Genomic DNA, 19,254 nt, shown 5'->3' with positions numbered 1-19,254 from the left:
AGTTGTCCTTCAGTTAATTCCTGCTTCAGTATCTCTGACCAGATTGTATATGCTACAAAGAAAACTTGCTTGGGAGGCCTCTGCTAATTTCTTAGCCATGCTTTAGTGGAAAGAAGAGGTAGAGAAATACTTCTTGGAAAATTAAAACTGCTTAGCAACACTCCTGGGGCACACTGAGTGTACACAATGAAATCTGGAAACTAAAACATGAAACTTGATAGAGTGAACATAAAACACACCATGAAAATTGGAAGAGAGTTGTAAGTTATATGGCCGAGGATGACTGCCTGTTTATTGCTTGAGTGTGATAACAGAGGATCACCCTGAGGCTAGTGGATGGAAAGTAGCTGGAACTGCAGGCTGCTGCTGTTAACAGGGAACAGTGAGCCTGTACCTTGGAGGTAAGCCTTCAGTCTGGGTTGTAAAATTATACTCCATGCTCAAGGCTTTTCAGAGATATTCCTCCACCTGTAGATGTGAGTTTGTTAACCCCCTGGACATTTTCCATGGAGGTGGAAGATGGAAAGATTGATAATGAAGATTGACCCTTCACTCTTTTTCTTGTTGTTCCCATCGACTTCTGGAATGAACTCAGTAGCAGATGTTGTTGGTGCCCTGCCCAAATCCCCTTGACTGGGCCAGTGCCCCAAGCATCAGCTACTGCAGATATTGGTTGCTTACAGCTCACAGTTGTACCCTTCAGTGGACATTGCCTTGCTAGACTGGAGCCCCCCTATCCAGGGGGGTGACTGGGAGGTTACATTCCATCCTCCACTTTGGGGAAGCCTGGACCCAAAGACTGATGGATGTATGGTGGGGTGAGATATAAAACCAGCCCCTCTCCCCAAGGCAGGTCGGAATCTGTTGTGCTTTTCACACTTCAGAGCTCTTGTGGGATTGGACTAAAGCTAGGCTTATCTCACCCCATACCTTTCCCTTTTCTGTGTGGCTTCCCTCACCTTCCAAGTTTCTCCTGAGAATATTCCCTCAAGCCATCACTTGCCTGGGAATCCCACATCAGGCTCTGCTTCTAGGAAACCCTACCTCAGCTTTCTTCCTGTGTCTCTTGTATGGCTTATCATGCTTTGCTCAGGATTTAGTGTTGACATGTGACTCTTCTGTGCCCTGTTAGGTTCTTTTGGGGGCTGGTTTTATGTATTGTTCTTCTTTATACTTCTCCAAACCTCCTAACTCACAGGTTGTTCTTTTAGTACAAGCTCAGTGCTTGTCAAAAGAGTAATGGACTTGGGGGTGAGGATGGCATAGTGGAGGCCAAGAAGGACTGGGGGATGACTTTGGATGTTGGTGTGGGATCTGGCATTGGTGATTTGGACAGTTACCTACAAGCTGGCAGCAGAGAAAGCATGGTTCTGCCTTTTAGAGGAAGACAGCATTCATGTTTCTCATACTTAGTGAAGAATCAAAGTAGCCATCAGTAGCTTAGATGGGTGGAGGGATCAGTTCCCCAAGCTTGGGTGCTGTGCCGTGTGCTCCTGGGCTGGCTGGCTCGCTGGTGGAAGTGGAGGAGCTGTCTTGGCTACACCCAGAGAGGTAACCGCCATGCTTCTGCAGATGGAGTCCCAGTCTCTTTATCTCTCCTCTTTCCCCCTCATCTCCCAATTACTGCTCTCCCTCCTTTATTTCTTGCCTTGGCTACATGACTCTACCATTTACCAAGTTGCTGAAGCCAGAAATTCTATGAATCATCCTGAAACCTGCTCTGTCTCACTCCCTCTCCAACACTCAATCAGTAATTGAGCCCTAACTACTTGTGATGCTTAATTTCATATGTCAACCTGGCTAGCCTATGGTGTGGGTTGTTTAGTCAAGCAAGCACTGGCCTGATTTTTACTGTGAGGATATTTCATGGATTTAAATCATTAATCAGTTCATTGCATCTATGGCTGATTACATCTACAGTCAATGAAGGAGCTTGCTTTCAGCAATGAGAGAAATTTCCTCATCCAGTCAGTTGAAGACCTAAAAGGGAGAACTGATAATTTCAACAGTTAGAAAGAATTTCTGTCACTATTCCAGATAGCCATCTTCTTCTAGGGAATTCATTGTCACCTTCATCAGAGTTCCCAATTTGCAGCATCCTCTGGGGAACTTAGCATCACCTTCATTGAGATTCCAACTTGTGGCCTTCTGTACAGAATTTGGATTTGCCAATTCCCACAATCACATGAGCCAGTTCCTATGCTTACATTATCTGTCTGTCTGTCTGTCTATCCATCTGTCCATCCATCTTTGGAGATCCCTGACTGATATACTGCCCCTCGTCTGCTCCTGACTGCCCTTTACCCTTGTTCTGAGGCTCTTTGCTTCTGGCCTGGGTCCCACAGTGGTCTTCTTACAGGCCTCTCTGAGTCTGAGCTCCTTCTTTTCTCAGCCATCTTCAACATCTCCATGGCAATCTCTGTAAAGCATATTGTGACGGTTAGGTTCATGTGTCAACTTGGTCAGGTGATGGTGTCCAGGTGTCTGGTCAAACAAGCACTGGCCTAACCGTTACTGCAAGGACATTTGTGGCTGGTTAATAAACCAGAAGGCTGGTTTATTAAATCATCTGTCAATTGACCGCACCTATGACTGATTGCATCAACTAAGGATGTGTCTTCTGCAATGAGAGAATTCAACCAACTGGATTTAATCTTATGAGTTGAAGACTTTTAAGGGAGAAAGAGAGAGGACCTTCACTTCTTCTTCGGCTAGCCAGCATCTCCTGAGGAGTTCACCAAACACCTTCATTGGAGTTGCCAGTTTGCTGCCTGCCCTTTGGAATTTGGACTCGTGTGTCTCCATAGTTGTGTGAGACGCTGTTGTAAAATCTTATATTTACAGATATCTCTTGTTGGGTCTGTTTCCCTAGAGAACCCTAACTAATACGCACATATAATCCTGAAAACTTAGTTGATTTTCCATGACTTCCAAATCAAATCCCACCTCTGCTAAAATGGCATCCAAATGTCCAGTTTCAGTGTCACCTTTGTCTTGTACTCTCACCTCTTGTTTCTTCCCGTCAGCCTGGCAGGTGCCTTGTCTTTGATAAGGGCTTCCAGGGTCACCTGCTGTGACCTCTCGTGGTGCTCCCAGGCTGATGCTGCTATCCCTGTACCTGTCCAGCCTCTGCCATTGCACTTTTCACACAGCTGCCCCCTGTGTCTGTCTGTGATAGCTGAGTTGGTGTCTTATTCATCATTGCATCAACACTACAAAGCCTCATATTTTGTACACAGAAGACAAAAAATGAAAATAATTTGAAAAATTCTTCATTGAGTGGCTTCCAATCTTTTTTTATTATCAAAAAAGTGAAAATTTTGAGGCCACCCTCTCCATTTTAATAGTTCTTATGGTGTCTCTTGTTGCAGGAAATATCTAATGATAAAGGGTACTCTGAATTCAGTTATGCTTTTAAGTTAATTTGGGTTTTATTAGTCATAACAGCATAAGCAGACATTTGAGAAATAACCATATTTATGTGCATAACACATTATTCATATTAGACCAGGGGTCACAAGCTCAAAAGCTTTACAGGGCCTGGGCCATGGCATAGGAATGAGGGTGTCAGAAAAACGGTACAACCCTGATCATCAGGGGCTGTTGCCTTCTGGCTTGGTGTGGAGAGCTCCGAGAAGGTGGGGTTGTGGAGCCCCAGGAGCACGTCTTGTCTCACAGGGGCAGCTGCTGCCCAGCTCTGGCCTGTTGCTGCCGTGTGATGATGTGAGGCCAACATGCAGAGCCTCAGAAATTCAAGAGAAGCCAGATTTTTAGGATTTTTTTTTTTTTTTTTTAAAAGATTGGCCACTGGTTCAAAATTAAAAACAAAAACCAAACAAAACCCTGTTCTCGTCAGACAAAATGGTCCTGTGTACTGGATCCTGTCTCACCTGCCGACAGCCATTTGAGGCTTCTGGTCCAGATAGTGCTCCCTGAGCTTGTCTCCAGGGTGCCTGGGGGCTGCAGGGTCCCCTCGGTCGGGAGCTACAGCTTTGGAGCAGAAGTCCTGGTGGGAATTTGGCTGATGAGGGAGGGAATTTCAGGTAAGCCCCACTTCCAGAAATGATCCCCGGGTCCCCTTGGTTTGTGCAGTTTGTTCCCTCTTTTCATGTGAAACAACCACATTGGCTGACCGTGTGCTGGGGATCGGGCAGGGCTGTCTCAAAGGTGATGAGTCAGTGCCAGAGGCAGGAAAAAAACATTGTTAAACCATAACTTGGTTTCTCTATTTGTTTGTTGGTAAAGTTGTAGAAGGTGGACCCATCCTTTCTATGAAAATCTCAGTACTGAGTCTTTCCTAAGTAAATATGTTCTAAGCGTTAGAATTTCCATGTAGTCTGTTCAAGCTGGGGTGGGAGAGTAATGGGAGAATTTGGGGTTGGGGGCAGCTATCAGGAAATCAAATTTATTTCAATCTTTCCATATGTCTATATGTGAATATGTTGCTGTCTTAGCAAATCTGTTAGTTTAAAAAATATGGAGTGCCCTTTGAAACTTTGACATTCTCATAGATGCCTAATTCATCCAGCCTAGTCACATCCTTTAATCAAAAAGAAAATTGGGGCCTAGAGAGATTAAATGGAGGCGTTACCACATGGTGTACCAGTTTAGATGCTGTTCTTTTATAGCATGTTACTTTATAATTAATTTATTTTACATTTAGAAAAGCTGTTCATCATTGCTTGCAGGAATGTCGATTGGTACAACTTTTGTGGAAGACAAAAGCATAATCATTATGAACAGCCTTAAGGATGTTCAGAGTAGACCCAGTATTCTACTTCTAATAATATATCCTAATTTGTAATCAGAGAAGTACGGGGGAAATAATGTGTGAAGACGTTCACTGCTATGTTATTTATGACCATGAAAAATAGAGAACAGCCTCAATAGGGGAATGGTTACTAGAGTTATGCTGTATCCACATGATGAAATATTCAGATATCAAGTGATGTTTCTGAAGAACATTTAATAAGTGTAGAGTTACTACTCTTGATATAAAGCTAAGTAAAAAAAATCAGGTTTCAGTTAAAAGATGTGTCTTTGTGTATGTGTAGAACTTTACAATAAGATTTTGAGTAAATATTTTGACATTAGCAGTGTTGGATGGTACAATTATTTTTCAGATTTTATTCAATGAACATGTATTGCTTTCATCATCAGGAAAAACTTTGAAGTTTTTTTTTTAATTGTTGAATAGACTATATCAAAAACTGTGTGTTGGTCACTTGTACTGTGCTTGCTTTTCTATGTACCGTGTTTGCTTTGAATGACAGTGGCTGTCATTTTTTCGTTCATTTATTTCAATTTTTGTTTTTCACTTTCACTCTTACAAACATTCCTGAGCTTGTAAAATGTGTTGGTTGTTTTGAAAATTTCATATGCCAAACTCTGATGTCTTATAATGGAACAGTGGCTTTATTAAGCATGTAGGAAGGTTTAAGAGAATTTATAAAGGGGAATGTGTCATTCCCTGCCCCACGTGGAGCCCAGGACCGCTGCAGCCGAACCCAAGGGCTCCCCTCGCAGTCCACAGCAAGATCCCGAGATGGCTCAGTATGAGGAAGTGTGTGTGTCCAGCTTTGAAGAGTTCAGCCAGGCTGTGGAGCAACATAATGGCAAGACCTACTTTACGGGTTCTAAGGACGCTGGAGGGGAAAGCTGGTGCCCGGACCGTGTGCAGGCTGAACCAGTCATACGAGAGGCGCTGAAGTGTGTTAGTGAAGGATGTGTGTCCATCTACTGCCAAGTAGGAGAAAGACCTTATTGGAAAGATCCAAATAATGACTTCAGAAAAAAGCTGAAAGTAACTGCAGTGCCTACACTACTAAAATATGGGACATCTCAAAAACTGGTAGAATCTGAGTGTCTTCAGGCCAGCCTCGTGGAGATGCTGTTCTCTGAAGATTAAGATTTGATGATGGCAATTGTACCTTGATTTCCTGACCTTGCTATAGTATAAACAAAACTGCATAACTGCTTTGAATTTGTGTTAGCAATAAATAATTATGGTGTCTAAAAACAAAAACAAAAACAACAACAACAAAAAAGGGGAATGTGTCATTTTAAATATTGGGCCATATATTGAGTCCTTGACTGGGAAGAGAAGGAAGGAAGAGAAGTGTTGGTGATAACCAGAAGCTAATAATAGCTCTGGAATGTTAAAAAGTATTCTGGCAAATCAGATAGCACTTGAAGAAATACAGCCAGCACTTTTTTGCTTTGATTTATTTGGCAGCAAGAAGTGCTAAAGGAAGATCTTTACTTATATTCTCTGCTCCTGATATTTAAAGAATTCATTTCGCTTGCAGTTTAGCACTAGTCTATTTTCTTTTCCTTATAAAGGCGAGGTGGTGCCCTTCTGAGACATGGAAGATGGTGGTGGCTGAAACTGCTTTCTTTAAAGTTACTTCTTAGCAATCCGTCTAAAAATGATTATGGGTTCTTTAAAGTTACTTCTTAGCAATCCGTCTAAAAATGATTATGGGAAACAAGAAATTGGGGTCAGCATGGATCTGGGCAGTAGGCAAGTAGCCACATTCCTCTCTGGGGAGTTTCAGGAGTCTAGACTTCATATTGAACTGTTGGTTTGTTTCCAGATCATTGTATGGCTCCTAGCTTCTTCTGTTGGAATTTACAGAGTTCATAGAGGCTTGGTGGACTAACTCTTGGCTCTTCTTAAATCAACTGAAAATGACCACTTTTATATTCATCAAAGACTCTTCTCTTTACTCAGCTTTCTCTGAGATTAATTTATTTACCCACTATGACTTCCATTTTCCTTTCAGCTTGGCTTTTGGAGTACGAGTTAGCAGAGTCTGTTTGTCTTACTTTTCCTTTCTGTTTGCACCAGATTTTGGTATATACAGTTTCCTGTGTATATGTGGTTACTGAAATATTAAATGTAAAATATTTACCTTTTTTCCATTTGAAGTTATTGTCTTAAATTTCACCTTGCAGATTTCTATCCCTCTGGGTTTAGCTTGAAGAGAAAACATGTTTGGAGTATTTCATTCATCCGTTTTATAGGTATTAATTGAATATTTACATTGCAGTGAAAGATTTGGAAAGTAAATATGTATTTCAGAGTTAAAGGGATTGTGATATCTGTAAGCACAGGGATTGCAGGAGTCCAAGGGGGGTGGGGTATCTAACCCAGCTTCAGGGGGTTCGAAAGGGGACATCTATACTGAGTCTTGAAAGGTAGTAGGAGTTGGTCGAGTCAAGGGGTGGGAACTTTCCAGGCAGAGGGGGGCACAGATGAAAAATCCCAGAAGTGAAGGAGAATATCATCTGTTTGAAAAAATATAGGAACTTCAGTGTGGGAGCACAATAGCCCATGAGGGAAGATGAGGGAAGCAGGGCTAAGAGTGGAAATCAGAGAGGTAAGTAGATTCTACATTCTAAAAGGCTTTTGTCATGAGATCCTGGGGACTCCAAGAAAAAAAATGTTAAGTAGGGAAATAACTTGATCAGATTTTAGTTTTAGCAAATGTACTCTGGCTGCCTTAAAAAAAGGAAGAAATATATAATTGAGGCATAATTGCATACAGTAAAATGTCCAGATCTTAGATGTTCAATTCAGTGAGTTTTGACTGCTGTATTCACTCATGTTATCACCACCCCAAACCAGATATAGAGCATTTCCATTGCCCCAGAAAGTTCCCCCATGTCCCTTTCCAGTCAAGCCCCCCACCTCCCTATGAGCCACCTTCTGATTTCTAGCACCAGTTTTGTCTTTCTTGGATGTCATGTAAATGGTGTTGTAGAGTTAGGCATTCAGCTGGGTCTGGCTCCTTTCAATCGACATAATAATTTGAAATTCATCCATGTTGTTGAGTTTATCGGTAATTGCTCCTTTTTATTGCTGAGTCCATTGTATGGATGCATCACAATATGTCTGTTCTTCTGTTGATGGACTTTTGGGTTGTTTCCAGTTTTGGAGTCTGATGAATAAAGCTACTGTGAACATTCTTGTGCAAGACTTTTTGTGGGCATCTGTTTTCATTTCTCTTCGGTGAATACTTAAGAGTGGGATTTCTATGTCTGGCTGCCTTTTATTATATTGGTGTTGAAAGGCTGGAGACAAGGAGACCACAGGGCACAATCCAACTGAGAATTGGAGGTGGTCAGAACTAAGGCAGCTTAACGCTGGAGGTGGGTAGGAGTGAAAGGGTCCCTCTAATTAGAAGGTTGAATTGACAGGACAAGGTGGAAGACAAGAGAGGAAAAAGAGTAATTGGGGTTGAAGGTGGATGGCAGTAATTTTCCCTGAACTAGGGAATGCAGGAGGTGTAGGATTGGGGGGTGGATGGCAGTGGGTTTAAGGCGGGACACATTGAGTTTGAGATGCTTGTATCCAGGGAAGAGGTCCAGGAGGCAGTTGGCTCTATGGACATGGAGAATAGAAGAGAGATCCGGCCTGCAGGCTATGGTCACCATGGAGAAGGTAAAGAGTGGCTGGGATCCCCAAGGAAGGTGAGAAAGACCCACAGACTGGGAGAAAATAGTTATGACCCATCACAATTGATACAACATTTAGTTTCTGAATATAAAAGTTTCTGAATAAAAATAGACAAAAGGTAAAAGCCTTCTCAGAGAAGAGGAAACAAGAATAGTCATTAAACTCATCAATCTATGTCAACCTCACTAGGCGTCAGGGAAATGCAAATTAAAACCATAAGGATATACCTTTTCACACTCTTTAGATCAGCAAAACCAAGAAAGTCTTGACAAGTGATGGCAAGAATATAAATCAATGGGGATTCTCATAGGCTATTGATATGAGTGCCAATGGGTACAACCTCTTCAGAAACCAGTGTGATTTTGTATAATAAGCTGAAGATAAACGTAATCTGAGGGCCAGTAATTTTTATCCTGAGCATACATCCAAATAGATGTTCCACACATTTCCACCATAAGATATGCACATGAATGTTCATAGTGGAATTTTATGTACACATAAGTATGGGGATAGCCCAAACGTGCATCAACAGAAGAATGAATAAATGAATAAATAGTGGTATATTCAGTCAGTGAAATACTATACAGCAGTGAAAATTAATGCACTAGAATAGCCGGTATCAACATGGATGAATCTCACAAATATAATGTTAAGAAAAAAAGCAAGTTTTGGGAGACTGCATGTAACATGAGCAAAAACATTTTAAACTGAGCAAAATAGTATTATAAATTGTTAAAGATATTATGTATTGTTATCCACACATAATAAAAATATGAAGAAATGCATGGCATAATACCAAATTAGTGTTGTAGTTTCGTCTAAGAGTGAAGGGGGACAGCACAGGGCCTTTCATCTGGGTAATAATGCGGGGTGCTGACTATATGAGGGTTTGTTGTTTTACTCTTTATGTCCTTTTGAATTGCTGAGTGGTTAAAAAAAGGGGAGTGGGCTGAGACAGAGCCTTGGGATCATGAATACATAAGGCAGTGGGTTTTAAAGTGTTGTGACCCCATCCATGGAAAGAAATATTTTATCTTAACACATATATACAAGTATACACAAAATACAGAAACAAAAGTTTTATGAAAAATCTTTATCATTTCTTAGGAAACATACTTTGGTAGTTTCATTTTATTTTATCCCGTTAAAAAAATACCAGTTGTGCTCCTCTAAGTCAGTGATTCTCAACCAGGGTTAATTTTGCCCCACAGGGCACATTTGGCCACGTCTGGAGACATTTTTGATTGTCACAACTGACATCTAATGGGTAAAGGCCGAGGATACTTCTTAACATCCTACAATGTGCAGGACAGCCCTCCACAGCAAAGAATTATTCAGCCCGGAAGATCAGTAAGGCCAATGTTGTGAAGCCCTGCTCTGAGTTGATTTCCAGACATAGATTCAGGACCTGCAGTTTGGAAAACAGTGATATAAAAGTCAGGCAGGGTAAAGAGATCGGCTAGACAGTTACGAGGGAAACCAGGAGAGTATGTATTAAGAAAGGAAATTGAGGGAGGAGGTGCTTTTGTGGAGTGGAGAATTAACATTGGAAGATGTTCTGGAGAGCCACATGATGCATTTATAGAGTTTGACAGCTAAGACCATACTAGTGACTGTAACTAAGGGAGTTGCACTAGAAGGGTGGAAAGGAAACCTGATTTGGTGGAGTGAGAAGAGAAGGGAAGGGTGTCTCAGGAAGCTTGGCTTTGATGAGGAGAAGAGCAATAGCTCGAGCAGGTCTTAGGTTTAGTGGAGGAAGTTTTTGCTGTATGGGAGTCCTTGAGCACCTTATGATGATGATGTCAAAGTAGAGAGGAAAGTTTGAGAATGTAAGAGAGCGTTAACATAGGAGCCAGCGTGTGTGGAGGTGGCAACGATTGGGGCCCTGAGTAGGATTTTGTTTTGGCCTTAGATGATTTTTTTTCTTTAGGAAATAGAAGGTGGCATTTTCTGACTTCCTTTGCAAAAAAAGAGAACCACTGGGTTTTTGGCAAAGAGATACCTATGTATTCCATGGAAATAGATGGTGTTTGGAAATACGAAAAATTGCAGTTTACTTTTTTTTTTTGAACTATCAAAATGGATTAAAAGAAGTGAATATTTTAATAGAACTCTATGATGAATGGCTTTCTTTTGAAAAATATAGAATTAGAATGAAAGTTTATGCTTTGATTGTTTTTCCTTTTTTAAAAAAAATTAAACATTTCTTCTTGGAAGGAATACTAGAATCTATAACTGCATTTAATTAACAGGATCCTACATGAGGAATCAAAGGATGGTGGTTGAAAAGATTGAATTAAAAATATACAGGAAGGGCTGACTTGGAAATAAATGCTAAATCCAAAATTGTTTTGGTGGTGTAATAAGGAAATGGGCAAAGAAAGAAAAGCAATGAAAGTGAGAGACAGCCGTATCAAAGAATGAGGAAACCCTTGGAGAAATTCTGGAATTGACATTTAAAGGCCAAATTGAAATGTTAGATCAGAGGGGAGTTACATAAAGAAATACAGTTCCAGAGTTGAGGTGTGGCCCAACTTATAAAGGCATAAAGGGGAAAGAGAAAAGATTTTTCTCAATGGAATTATGACTTTTTCTCATTGGAATTGTGAGTTTATATAAAGGCAAAATGTTGTCAGATCCTGATTATAGAATGTTGCTAGCTCATCAGTAATTTTATTTCCAGAATCCTTTGTTTAAATGTCAGATATTTTCTTTACTTTTCAAGTATGAAAACAGAGTAACTCTTTCTTAATAGATTTGTTTTATTCTTTTAGTTCCCAAAGTAGCATTTCCCACGATGTGTTCCCCTGAATGCTGTTTCAACAGGCCATTCAAAGAAAATAAAGAATTTTGTAGTCAAATATGTTTGAGAAGTACTGTCTGTGTTTAAAAAAATTAAATAAGTTTATTTAATGCATGTTTTTTCAGAGCCCTTAATATCAAGTATGAATTTTGAATTTCTGAGAGATAGGGATGGATCTTGTGAGTTGCTCATTAAACATCCAATTTCTCTTTTATTTTAATGGAACCCTGGTTTTGTTCTGGGGTGGTGGGGGAATGGTACTAGTTAAAAATTCTTACTTTCCTAGTCTTCCGTGTTGGTGACCCAGCAAGGAATGGGTAGTGGAATGGGCTTCCAGGAATGCTATTGCATTCCTGGTAAACAGGATCTAACAGAGCTGACATAGACTTGCTCCTCTGCCAGCTCTGCCTTCCTCCCGCCTGAAGGAACTCTATACATCTTGCAACCAGGAGAACAAAGCCACATGCAAAGAGTTGCAGATAAGAACAATTGAGGACATACTTTGATGACATCGTGAAGTTTCTTTGCCATCACTGGTCTCTCTCTTTGGACTAATTATTCTACAAGAAAAATAAACCCCTATTTGGTTAAATCATTGTAGTCATGTTCTTATACCTAAAGTCAAATACAACCCTAACGCCTACAAGCGTGGTATAATAACGTTAATTGAACTTACTTTTATCATGGAAACTTTTTTCTCTCTTAACTGCATGGAAGGGCTGTGGAAATAGTTTGTCAGTTACTCAAAACATTAAACATGGGATTACCATATGGCCTGGCAATTCCACTCTTAGGTATATACCAAAAAGAATTGAAAGCAGGGACTCAAACAGATACTTTTACACCAATGTTCATAGCAGCACTATTCACAATAGCCAAAAAGTAGAAACAACCCAAGTGCCCATCAACAGATGAATGGCTAAACAAAATGTGGTATATACATACAATGGAATTCTATTCAACCATTAAAAGAAATGAAGTTCTGAGATATGTTACAACATGGATAAACCTTAAAAACTTTTTGCTGAGTTAAAGAAGCTAGACACAAAAGGACAAATATTGTATGATTCTGCTTGTATGAAGTATCCAAAATAGACAGAATTTGTGGAGACAGAATTACAGATTGGAGAGTTACTGCTTAATGAGTATAGAGTTTCTGTTTTGGGTGATGAAAAAATTTTGGTACTGGATGGTGGTGATGGTAGCAGGACATTGTAATTGATGCCACTGAATTGTACACTTAAAAATGGTTAAAGTGGCAAAATTTATGTAACATACATACATATATATATATGTTACTATAATTAAAAAAATCATGCTGGATAAATAAAAAAATCCTAAAGAGGGGGAAAAATCTTCATGGAAGAGCCTTTGGGAAATCTTTCCTTAAAGATTATGATTAGAAATGTATGTTCAATTATTTGGCCTTTTTTCCCCTACAAATATGAATTTTTCTGATTCTCTGTGACTGTAGCATTATGATTTTGAATTTTGTTCTTTTTCTTCTATTTTCATATGAGACACTTGCTGTTGCTGCCTTTTTTTTTTTTTTTTTTAACTTTATCACTTTTTTCTGGCATCTTACCAAGGCACTTTATGTATGCCAGGCTTTTAAAAACTGGATTATGTTATTAACCTATCCTTGCCTTTTTACACAGTAGGATTGTTCTAAAAAGTTGCAGGTGAATTGACCCAGATGTACATTTATTTCCATCATAATGTCAGAGATGTTTAGTTTCTTTTGAATGATTTTATTCTTGACTGTGGCACTTGATACTTCATCGTCTTTCCTCTCAAAATTAATGTTCTGTAAACCAATACCTAAATGTCATAGGGAAACTCTTAATGTGAATACTTTTTGTAAAGTTGGAAATCCTTTTGTAATTTCGTTGAATGGCTCGTAATTGTTCTCCTTCTGTAAATTGGATTTTCCTAGGGTTTCCTTATATAGTGTTAGGCTCAATTTTCTGATAAAAGAAACTTAGTTCTTATTCTTTGAAGGACATTTAAAATATATTTCAAATCTGTAGTGGTATATAAAATCAGAATAATAACGTCGAAGGGGACCTTAACAAATGAGTTCAACCTCCTCATTCTGCAGCCGCATTCCAAGGCCTCATTGTGAAGCCAAATGATTGCACAACTGGGGCTCTAACCCACGATTCCTGCCCCATCTGTTGATGGCCTTGACAGTAACAGTGTCGGAAGTTATGCAATTTATTTCACTGATCTGGGCCTCAGCTTCCTCATGGGTAAAACCAGAGTAACTCCTCCTTTGCCCAACTTGCAGTAAAATATTTGACGTTTTGAGTTGTTTGGAATTGAGTGCTTTTTCTAGTATACGATATTTGTTGGAAAGTAAGGATATCTGGCTTTGGAAAAGTTTATTTTTTTAAACAAAGCAGGTTTATTGAGGTAAATAAAATTCACCCTCTTCAAGTGTATCGTTCAATGAGTTTTGTCAAATGTATATGGTTTGTGCAACCACCACCACAAACACCACAGAATATTTCCACCATCCTAAAAAGTTAGAGAAGTTGATTGTCCTTTGGTGAAAATGTGACAATACTGTAAGAAGAATATGTATTTTTGTTTATCCAGATTAAAAAATCTTAATGTTATGACTATTTTAAAAATTCACATATTTAATTGTTTTCATAAAAGCTGTTAAACTTGATTCTTTACTTTTTTTGCTGACACCAAAAAGAGAGAGAGAAAGTAAAAAGAACTGAAACACATCTTTAAAATGATGTTTATAGCCTCTTTTTGGTATTGGGAGCATATAATGTCCTTTAGTTGCATTCAGATAGGAAAAAAAGTGAGAAGAATACAGTAGATTGCATTTATTTTTATTCTATGTGATGCAAAACACTTGATAGATTTTCCTGTGGGTTTAGGAAGATAAGGTGTTTATTACAGTTTAAATCATGGGGAAATAGAAACCCAGATCAGTGAAGTAAATTGTATAGGACCTGCTGATGTGTAGAGGAGGGACTTCATCAAATTCAGGCGAAGCTAATCTCCTTAAAGGGAGATGAATCTAGCGGGGCGAACAGGTAGAGGTCTGGGGAAGCAGGGAACGCAGAGACCAGTGAGGAGGCTCCTGACAGTTGCTCAAGGAATTGGGGTTGGGTTATGGACACAGAGTTGGGAAGGAGATGGGTAAACAGAAGAGAAGTTTTGGAGTGGGAATTGTCAGAACATAACAAGTGGCTGGAAGTGGGTGTGGGGAATGTTTAGAGTGCTACTAAAATTATTTAAATTTGAATTCATTTTTGAGTAGATAGATACTACATCCACATGGGTTGTACTCCAAAAAGATATGCCATGAACTATTTCCTTCTTACCTCCTTACCTCTTTCTCACAGTTTTATTCCAGAAAGATAGTCACCAATAATACCAATATTATAAATTTCTTGTGTATGCTTCCAGAGATATTTAATGCCTGTACAAGCAGATATGTGACTGTTTGTATTCTATTCCCATGTTTTTATTCTACCCAATAACAGTTGCTTGTTTTCATTTAACGATATTTTAAAAACATCATTCCATAGCAGCAGATAAAAGTTTTCCTCATCCATTTGTTATAGCTACATAGTTTTCCATCATATGCATGTATATACTGTAATTTGTTTATAATTTTTCTATTGATGTCTTTTTGCGTTGGTTTCAGTATTTTGCTGTTGCAAACAAATACATTGTAGTGCCTTGTACATGCAGTTGATTCTTGTTATTTGCAGTTGTTATGTTCTATGAAGTCACTTAGAACACTGAATTAATGAATACTGAGCCGTTGTCCTAGGGAAAACACAGGGTTAGGCTTCTGCAAGAAGCCATCAATAAATAACCTTTTTTAGGTGTCTTTCTGTTTAAGGACACTTTGTCTTTTGCTTCATATTTACATTTGCATATAAGTATTCCCTAGGACATTCTTTGTTGTACCAGCCTTTTAGAGACCACCCTTAATTTAACCCATCTAGAAACAGTATCATTGCTTTCAGAACCTTTTAGAGCAACATTTAAACAAAGTCTCTGAACATAAATTTAAACATGTTTAATCATAAATTGCATTGGGGGTGTGCTAGGTTGGAACTGTTACGCTCCCCAGAAAACAGCATGTTCTTTTTTTTTTTAATCTTCATTTTATTGAGATATATTCACATACCACGCAGTCATACAAAACAAATCGTACATTCGATTTTTCACAGTACCATTACATAGTTGTAAATTCACCTAAATCAATCCCTGACACCTTCATTAGCACACACACAAAAATAACAAGAATAATAATTAAAATGAAAAAGAACAATTAAAGTAAAAAAGAACACTGGGTGCCTTTGTCTGTTTGTTTGTTTCCTTCCCCTGTTTTTCTACTCATCCATCCATAAACTAGACAAAGTGGAGTGTGGTCCTTATGGCTTTCCCAATCCCATTGTCACCCCTCATAAGCTACAAACATGTTCTTTTAATCCATTTTTGCAGGTGCAGACCTATTGTGGGTGAGAACTTTGGTTAGGTTGTTTCAACTGGGATGTGACCCACCCAATTTAAGGTGGGTCTTATTCCTTTACTGGAGCCCTTTATGAGAGGATAAAAGGCAGAAACACACAGAAAGAGGACAGAGATGAGAAACGTCCAGAGAAGTAAGAAGGACCCATAGGGAGCTGAGAGAGAGCGAGCCATTGGAACCAGAACCCAGGAGGGAAGGATCAGCAGATGTTGCCATGTGCCTTCTCATGTGACAGAGGAAATCTGGATGCCAGCAGCCTTTCTTCAGAGAAGATATCCTCTTGCTATTGCCTTAGAATTGTAACTTGTAAGTTAATAAATCCCCATTGTTAAAAACCAGCCCATTTCTGGTATATTGCATTCTAGAAGCTTTAGCAAACTGAAACGGGGACATTGGGAGGTAGGTAATTGCTGCTCATTAAATAAGGGGTTGATTCATTGGCATTGAACTCATGGCCAACAGCACAATAACTCATGCCTGAACAAACTTTATCTAGCATGTGTATTTTCTCTGTAAGGCAAAACAGCCTTCTTGTGATTGGAAAAAGTAGACAGGACTTGAGCACTAATTGGGGGACATTTTAAACAGCAAACTCCCCTAGAAAAAATCTCAAAAAACGTGTAAAACGTGGCACTAAATGTACTGCAAAAGGATACTTGTTTATAGTACGAGAACTGAAGGAGGCAGAGCATCGCCTTGTTCAACCACAGCTGGAAACACATATGTTGGATGACTCAGATTTTCTGCCACTCTCCACATGTCTGTGAATGACTGTAAGGCACCATGAATATTGATCTGGGAGTTATGAACAAACTAGAGAGTAAGCAATGTCGCATTCTGCGAATGATGAGGATCAACTATACATGTTTCCCACATGTGCAACTATTTCTGTGGGGGTAAATGTTGAGAATGAAAATAGCTGAGCCAGAGGGTATATGTATTTTTTACTCTGATATGTGTTGCTTAATCGACCCTCTTGAAGGCTGTACACTTCCACCAGCAAAATAGGATTGTGTATCGATACGATGTGCCATCAGACTTGGGACATCTTGGAATCTGAGAGGGGAAAATGATTTCTCAGTTGAGTTTTTTTTTTTTTTTTTTTAATCTTCATTTTATTGAGATATATTCACATACCACGCAGTCATACTCAGTTGAGTTTTAATTTGCATTTATCTTAATGGGAATGAAGTTGAACCTTTTTTCACATGTAGAAAAACCATATGTATATATATATACATAAATATATTTACCTTATCTGTTAACTATTTTTATATCCCTTGACCATTTAAAAAATGTAATATACTTGATTTTTTTTAGAGCAGTTTTAGGTTTTCAGAAAAATTGAACAGAAAGTAGAGATCCAGTATACTTCCTCCGCCTCACCACCTGTTTCCCCTATTATTAGCATCTCGCATTAGTGTGGTACATAGTGTGGTTACTTGATGAACCAATTTTGATACATTATTATTAACCAAAGTCCATAGTTTGCATTATGGTTCACTCTGTGTGGTACAGCTCTAGGGACTTTGACAAGTGCATAATGTCATGTATCCACCATTACAGTATCATACAGAATAATTTTACTGCCCTAAAAATGACCTGTACTCCACCTATTCATCCCTCTAAATCCCTGGCAACCAGGGGCGTTTTCACTGTCTCTGTAGTTTTTCCTTTTCTAGAATGTCATATGGTTGGAATCTTACAGTAGGTAGCCTTTTAAGGCTGGCTTCTTTCACTTAGCAATATGCATTTAAGGTTCCTCCGTGTCTTTTTGTGGCTTGATCATTTCTCTTTATTGCTAAATAATATTCCATTGTATGGACATTCCACAGTTTCCTTACCCATTCATCTATTGAAGAACATCTTGATTGCTTCCAATTTTTGACAATTAAGAATAAAGCTGCCAAAAACATTTGTGTGCAGGTTTTTGTGTGGACATAAGTTTTCAGCTCATTTAGGTAAATCCCTAGGAGTGTAATTCCTGATTCTTATGGTAAAACTATGTTTAGCTTTGTAAGAAATTGCCTAACTGTCTTCTAAACCTTTGACCGTTTTTTTTTCTATTCGGTTATTGGTATTTTCTTGTCAGTTAATAGGAGCTTTAAATATTAGGGAAATTAGTCCCTTGTGATATGAGTTGCAAGTATTTTTCACATTTTGTGGTTTGTTTTTGACTTTGTTTTTGGTGGGTTTCTATTGTGCAGAATTTTAAATTTCTGTGTTATTGGATTTGTCAGATTCTTTATGTTACAGTTAGAAAATCCCTCTCTACTTCAGGTTTGTTATAAGAAACTGTGTGAGATACCTTGGGTACTTTTATTTTTTCTTCTTTAGATTTTTAATTTACTTAGAATTTATCCTCATCTAGGATGGCAGATATAGATTCAACTTATTATTTTTTTAGATGGTTCCCTGATTATCCCACTTAATGAATAAATCATGTTTTCCACACTAATTTGAGATGCACTTTTATGATATTCTAAATTCTTGCATGTAATTGGATTTTCTCTTCTGCAATGTTCTGACTCACTATTCATGTATCGATTGCACACTGTTTTAGTTGTGGTTTTATGATGTCTTTGAATATTGGGTAGCTCTACTCTCCATTCATTATTTTCACTTTCAGAATTTTCCTGTTCTTCTGTGCTTGTTTTCTATATTAATTCTAGAATCTGTTTTTCCAGTGTCATACCCCACCACCACCACCACCACCAAGAAAAAAGATTTTGTAGTATTTTATTGAAATAGTGTTGGGTTTATAGATTTACTTAGTGAGAATTGACATCTTTATGATGTGAAATCTATTCCCAAAACGTAGTATGCCTTTCTTTTATTCAAGTCCTTTTTAGTAATGTCTTGGAGTATTGTAGTTTTCTTCAAATAAATCTTGAGTATTTCTTTTTAAGTTTGTTGTTAGACATTTTTTAATTTTAAATGCATTTTATTAATTGTGAGCTTCAGCATATATATGTAACAGTGATAACTTTCAAAGTACGATTTAACAAGTAGTTAGCAAATTTCAAAGAATGTCATGGGTCACAGTTCTACAACTTCAGCTATTTCTATTATTGTAAAATATAACATACATACAGATAGGTGTTCACTTTTGATGTACAGCTCAACAGTTATATAGTTAATTTAAAAAATTATTATGTGTTACAGTTCCACAGTTTCAGTTCTTTCCTTATTATTAGGCAATATAAGGTGTATACAGAAAGGTGAAGACTTTGAAAGGACAATTCAACAAGTAGCTGCAGAGCACATTTCAAAGGATGTTATAGGTTACAGTTCCCCCATGTCATTTACCTCCTTTCAGCTATTCCAACACCCCAGCTTCTAAAATATATATATTTCACATTCATAGACCTTTGTTAAATCTTACCCTTTCCTCTCAATCTCTTTCTCCATCTTCAGGGATGTCTAGGCAGTGAACACCCTAACTTGTTCCTGTTGAAAGGGGGTATTGACAATATGGGG

At 38.5% G+C, this 19,254-nt stretch overlaps 2 protein-coding genes across 4 annotated transcripts in view; both read left to right on the top strand.

Moving 5' to 3' along the window:
• OSBPL10 (oxysterol binding protein like 10) overlaps positions 1 to 19,254 on the top strand; it is a 343,529-nt gene that overhangs the window by 39,890 nt on the left and 284,385 nt on the right. The gene's annotated exons all lie outside the window — the stretch shown is intronic.
• Positions 5,494 to 6,025, top strand: LOC119542044 (thioredoxin domain-containing protein 17-like). Its single transcript, XM_037846516.1, has one exon. The coding sequence runs from the start codon at positions 5,546 to 5,548 to the stop codon at positions 5,906 to 5,908; it is 363 nt and encodes a 120-aa protein (XP_037702444.1). The 5' UTR covers positions 5,494 to 5,545; the 3' UTR covers positions 5,909 to 6,025.

This window comes from Choloepus didactylus, chromosome 1, assembly GCF_015220235.1.
Source record: "Choloepus didactylus isolate mChoDid1 chromosome 1, mChoDid1.pri, whole genome shotgun sequence".
NCBI lineage: Eukaryota > Metazoa > Chordata > Mammalia > Pilosa > Megalonychidae > Choloepus > Choloepus didactylus.
Note: the sequence above shows the minus strand (reverse complement) of the source record. Positions and strands in the feature narration are given on the sequence as shown.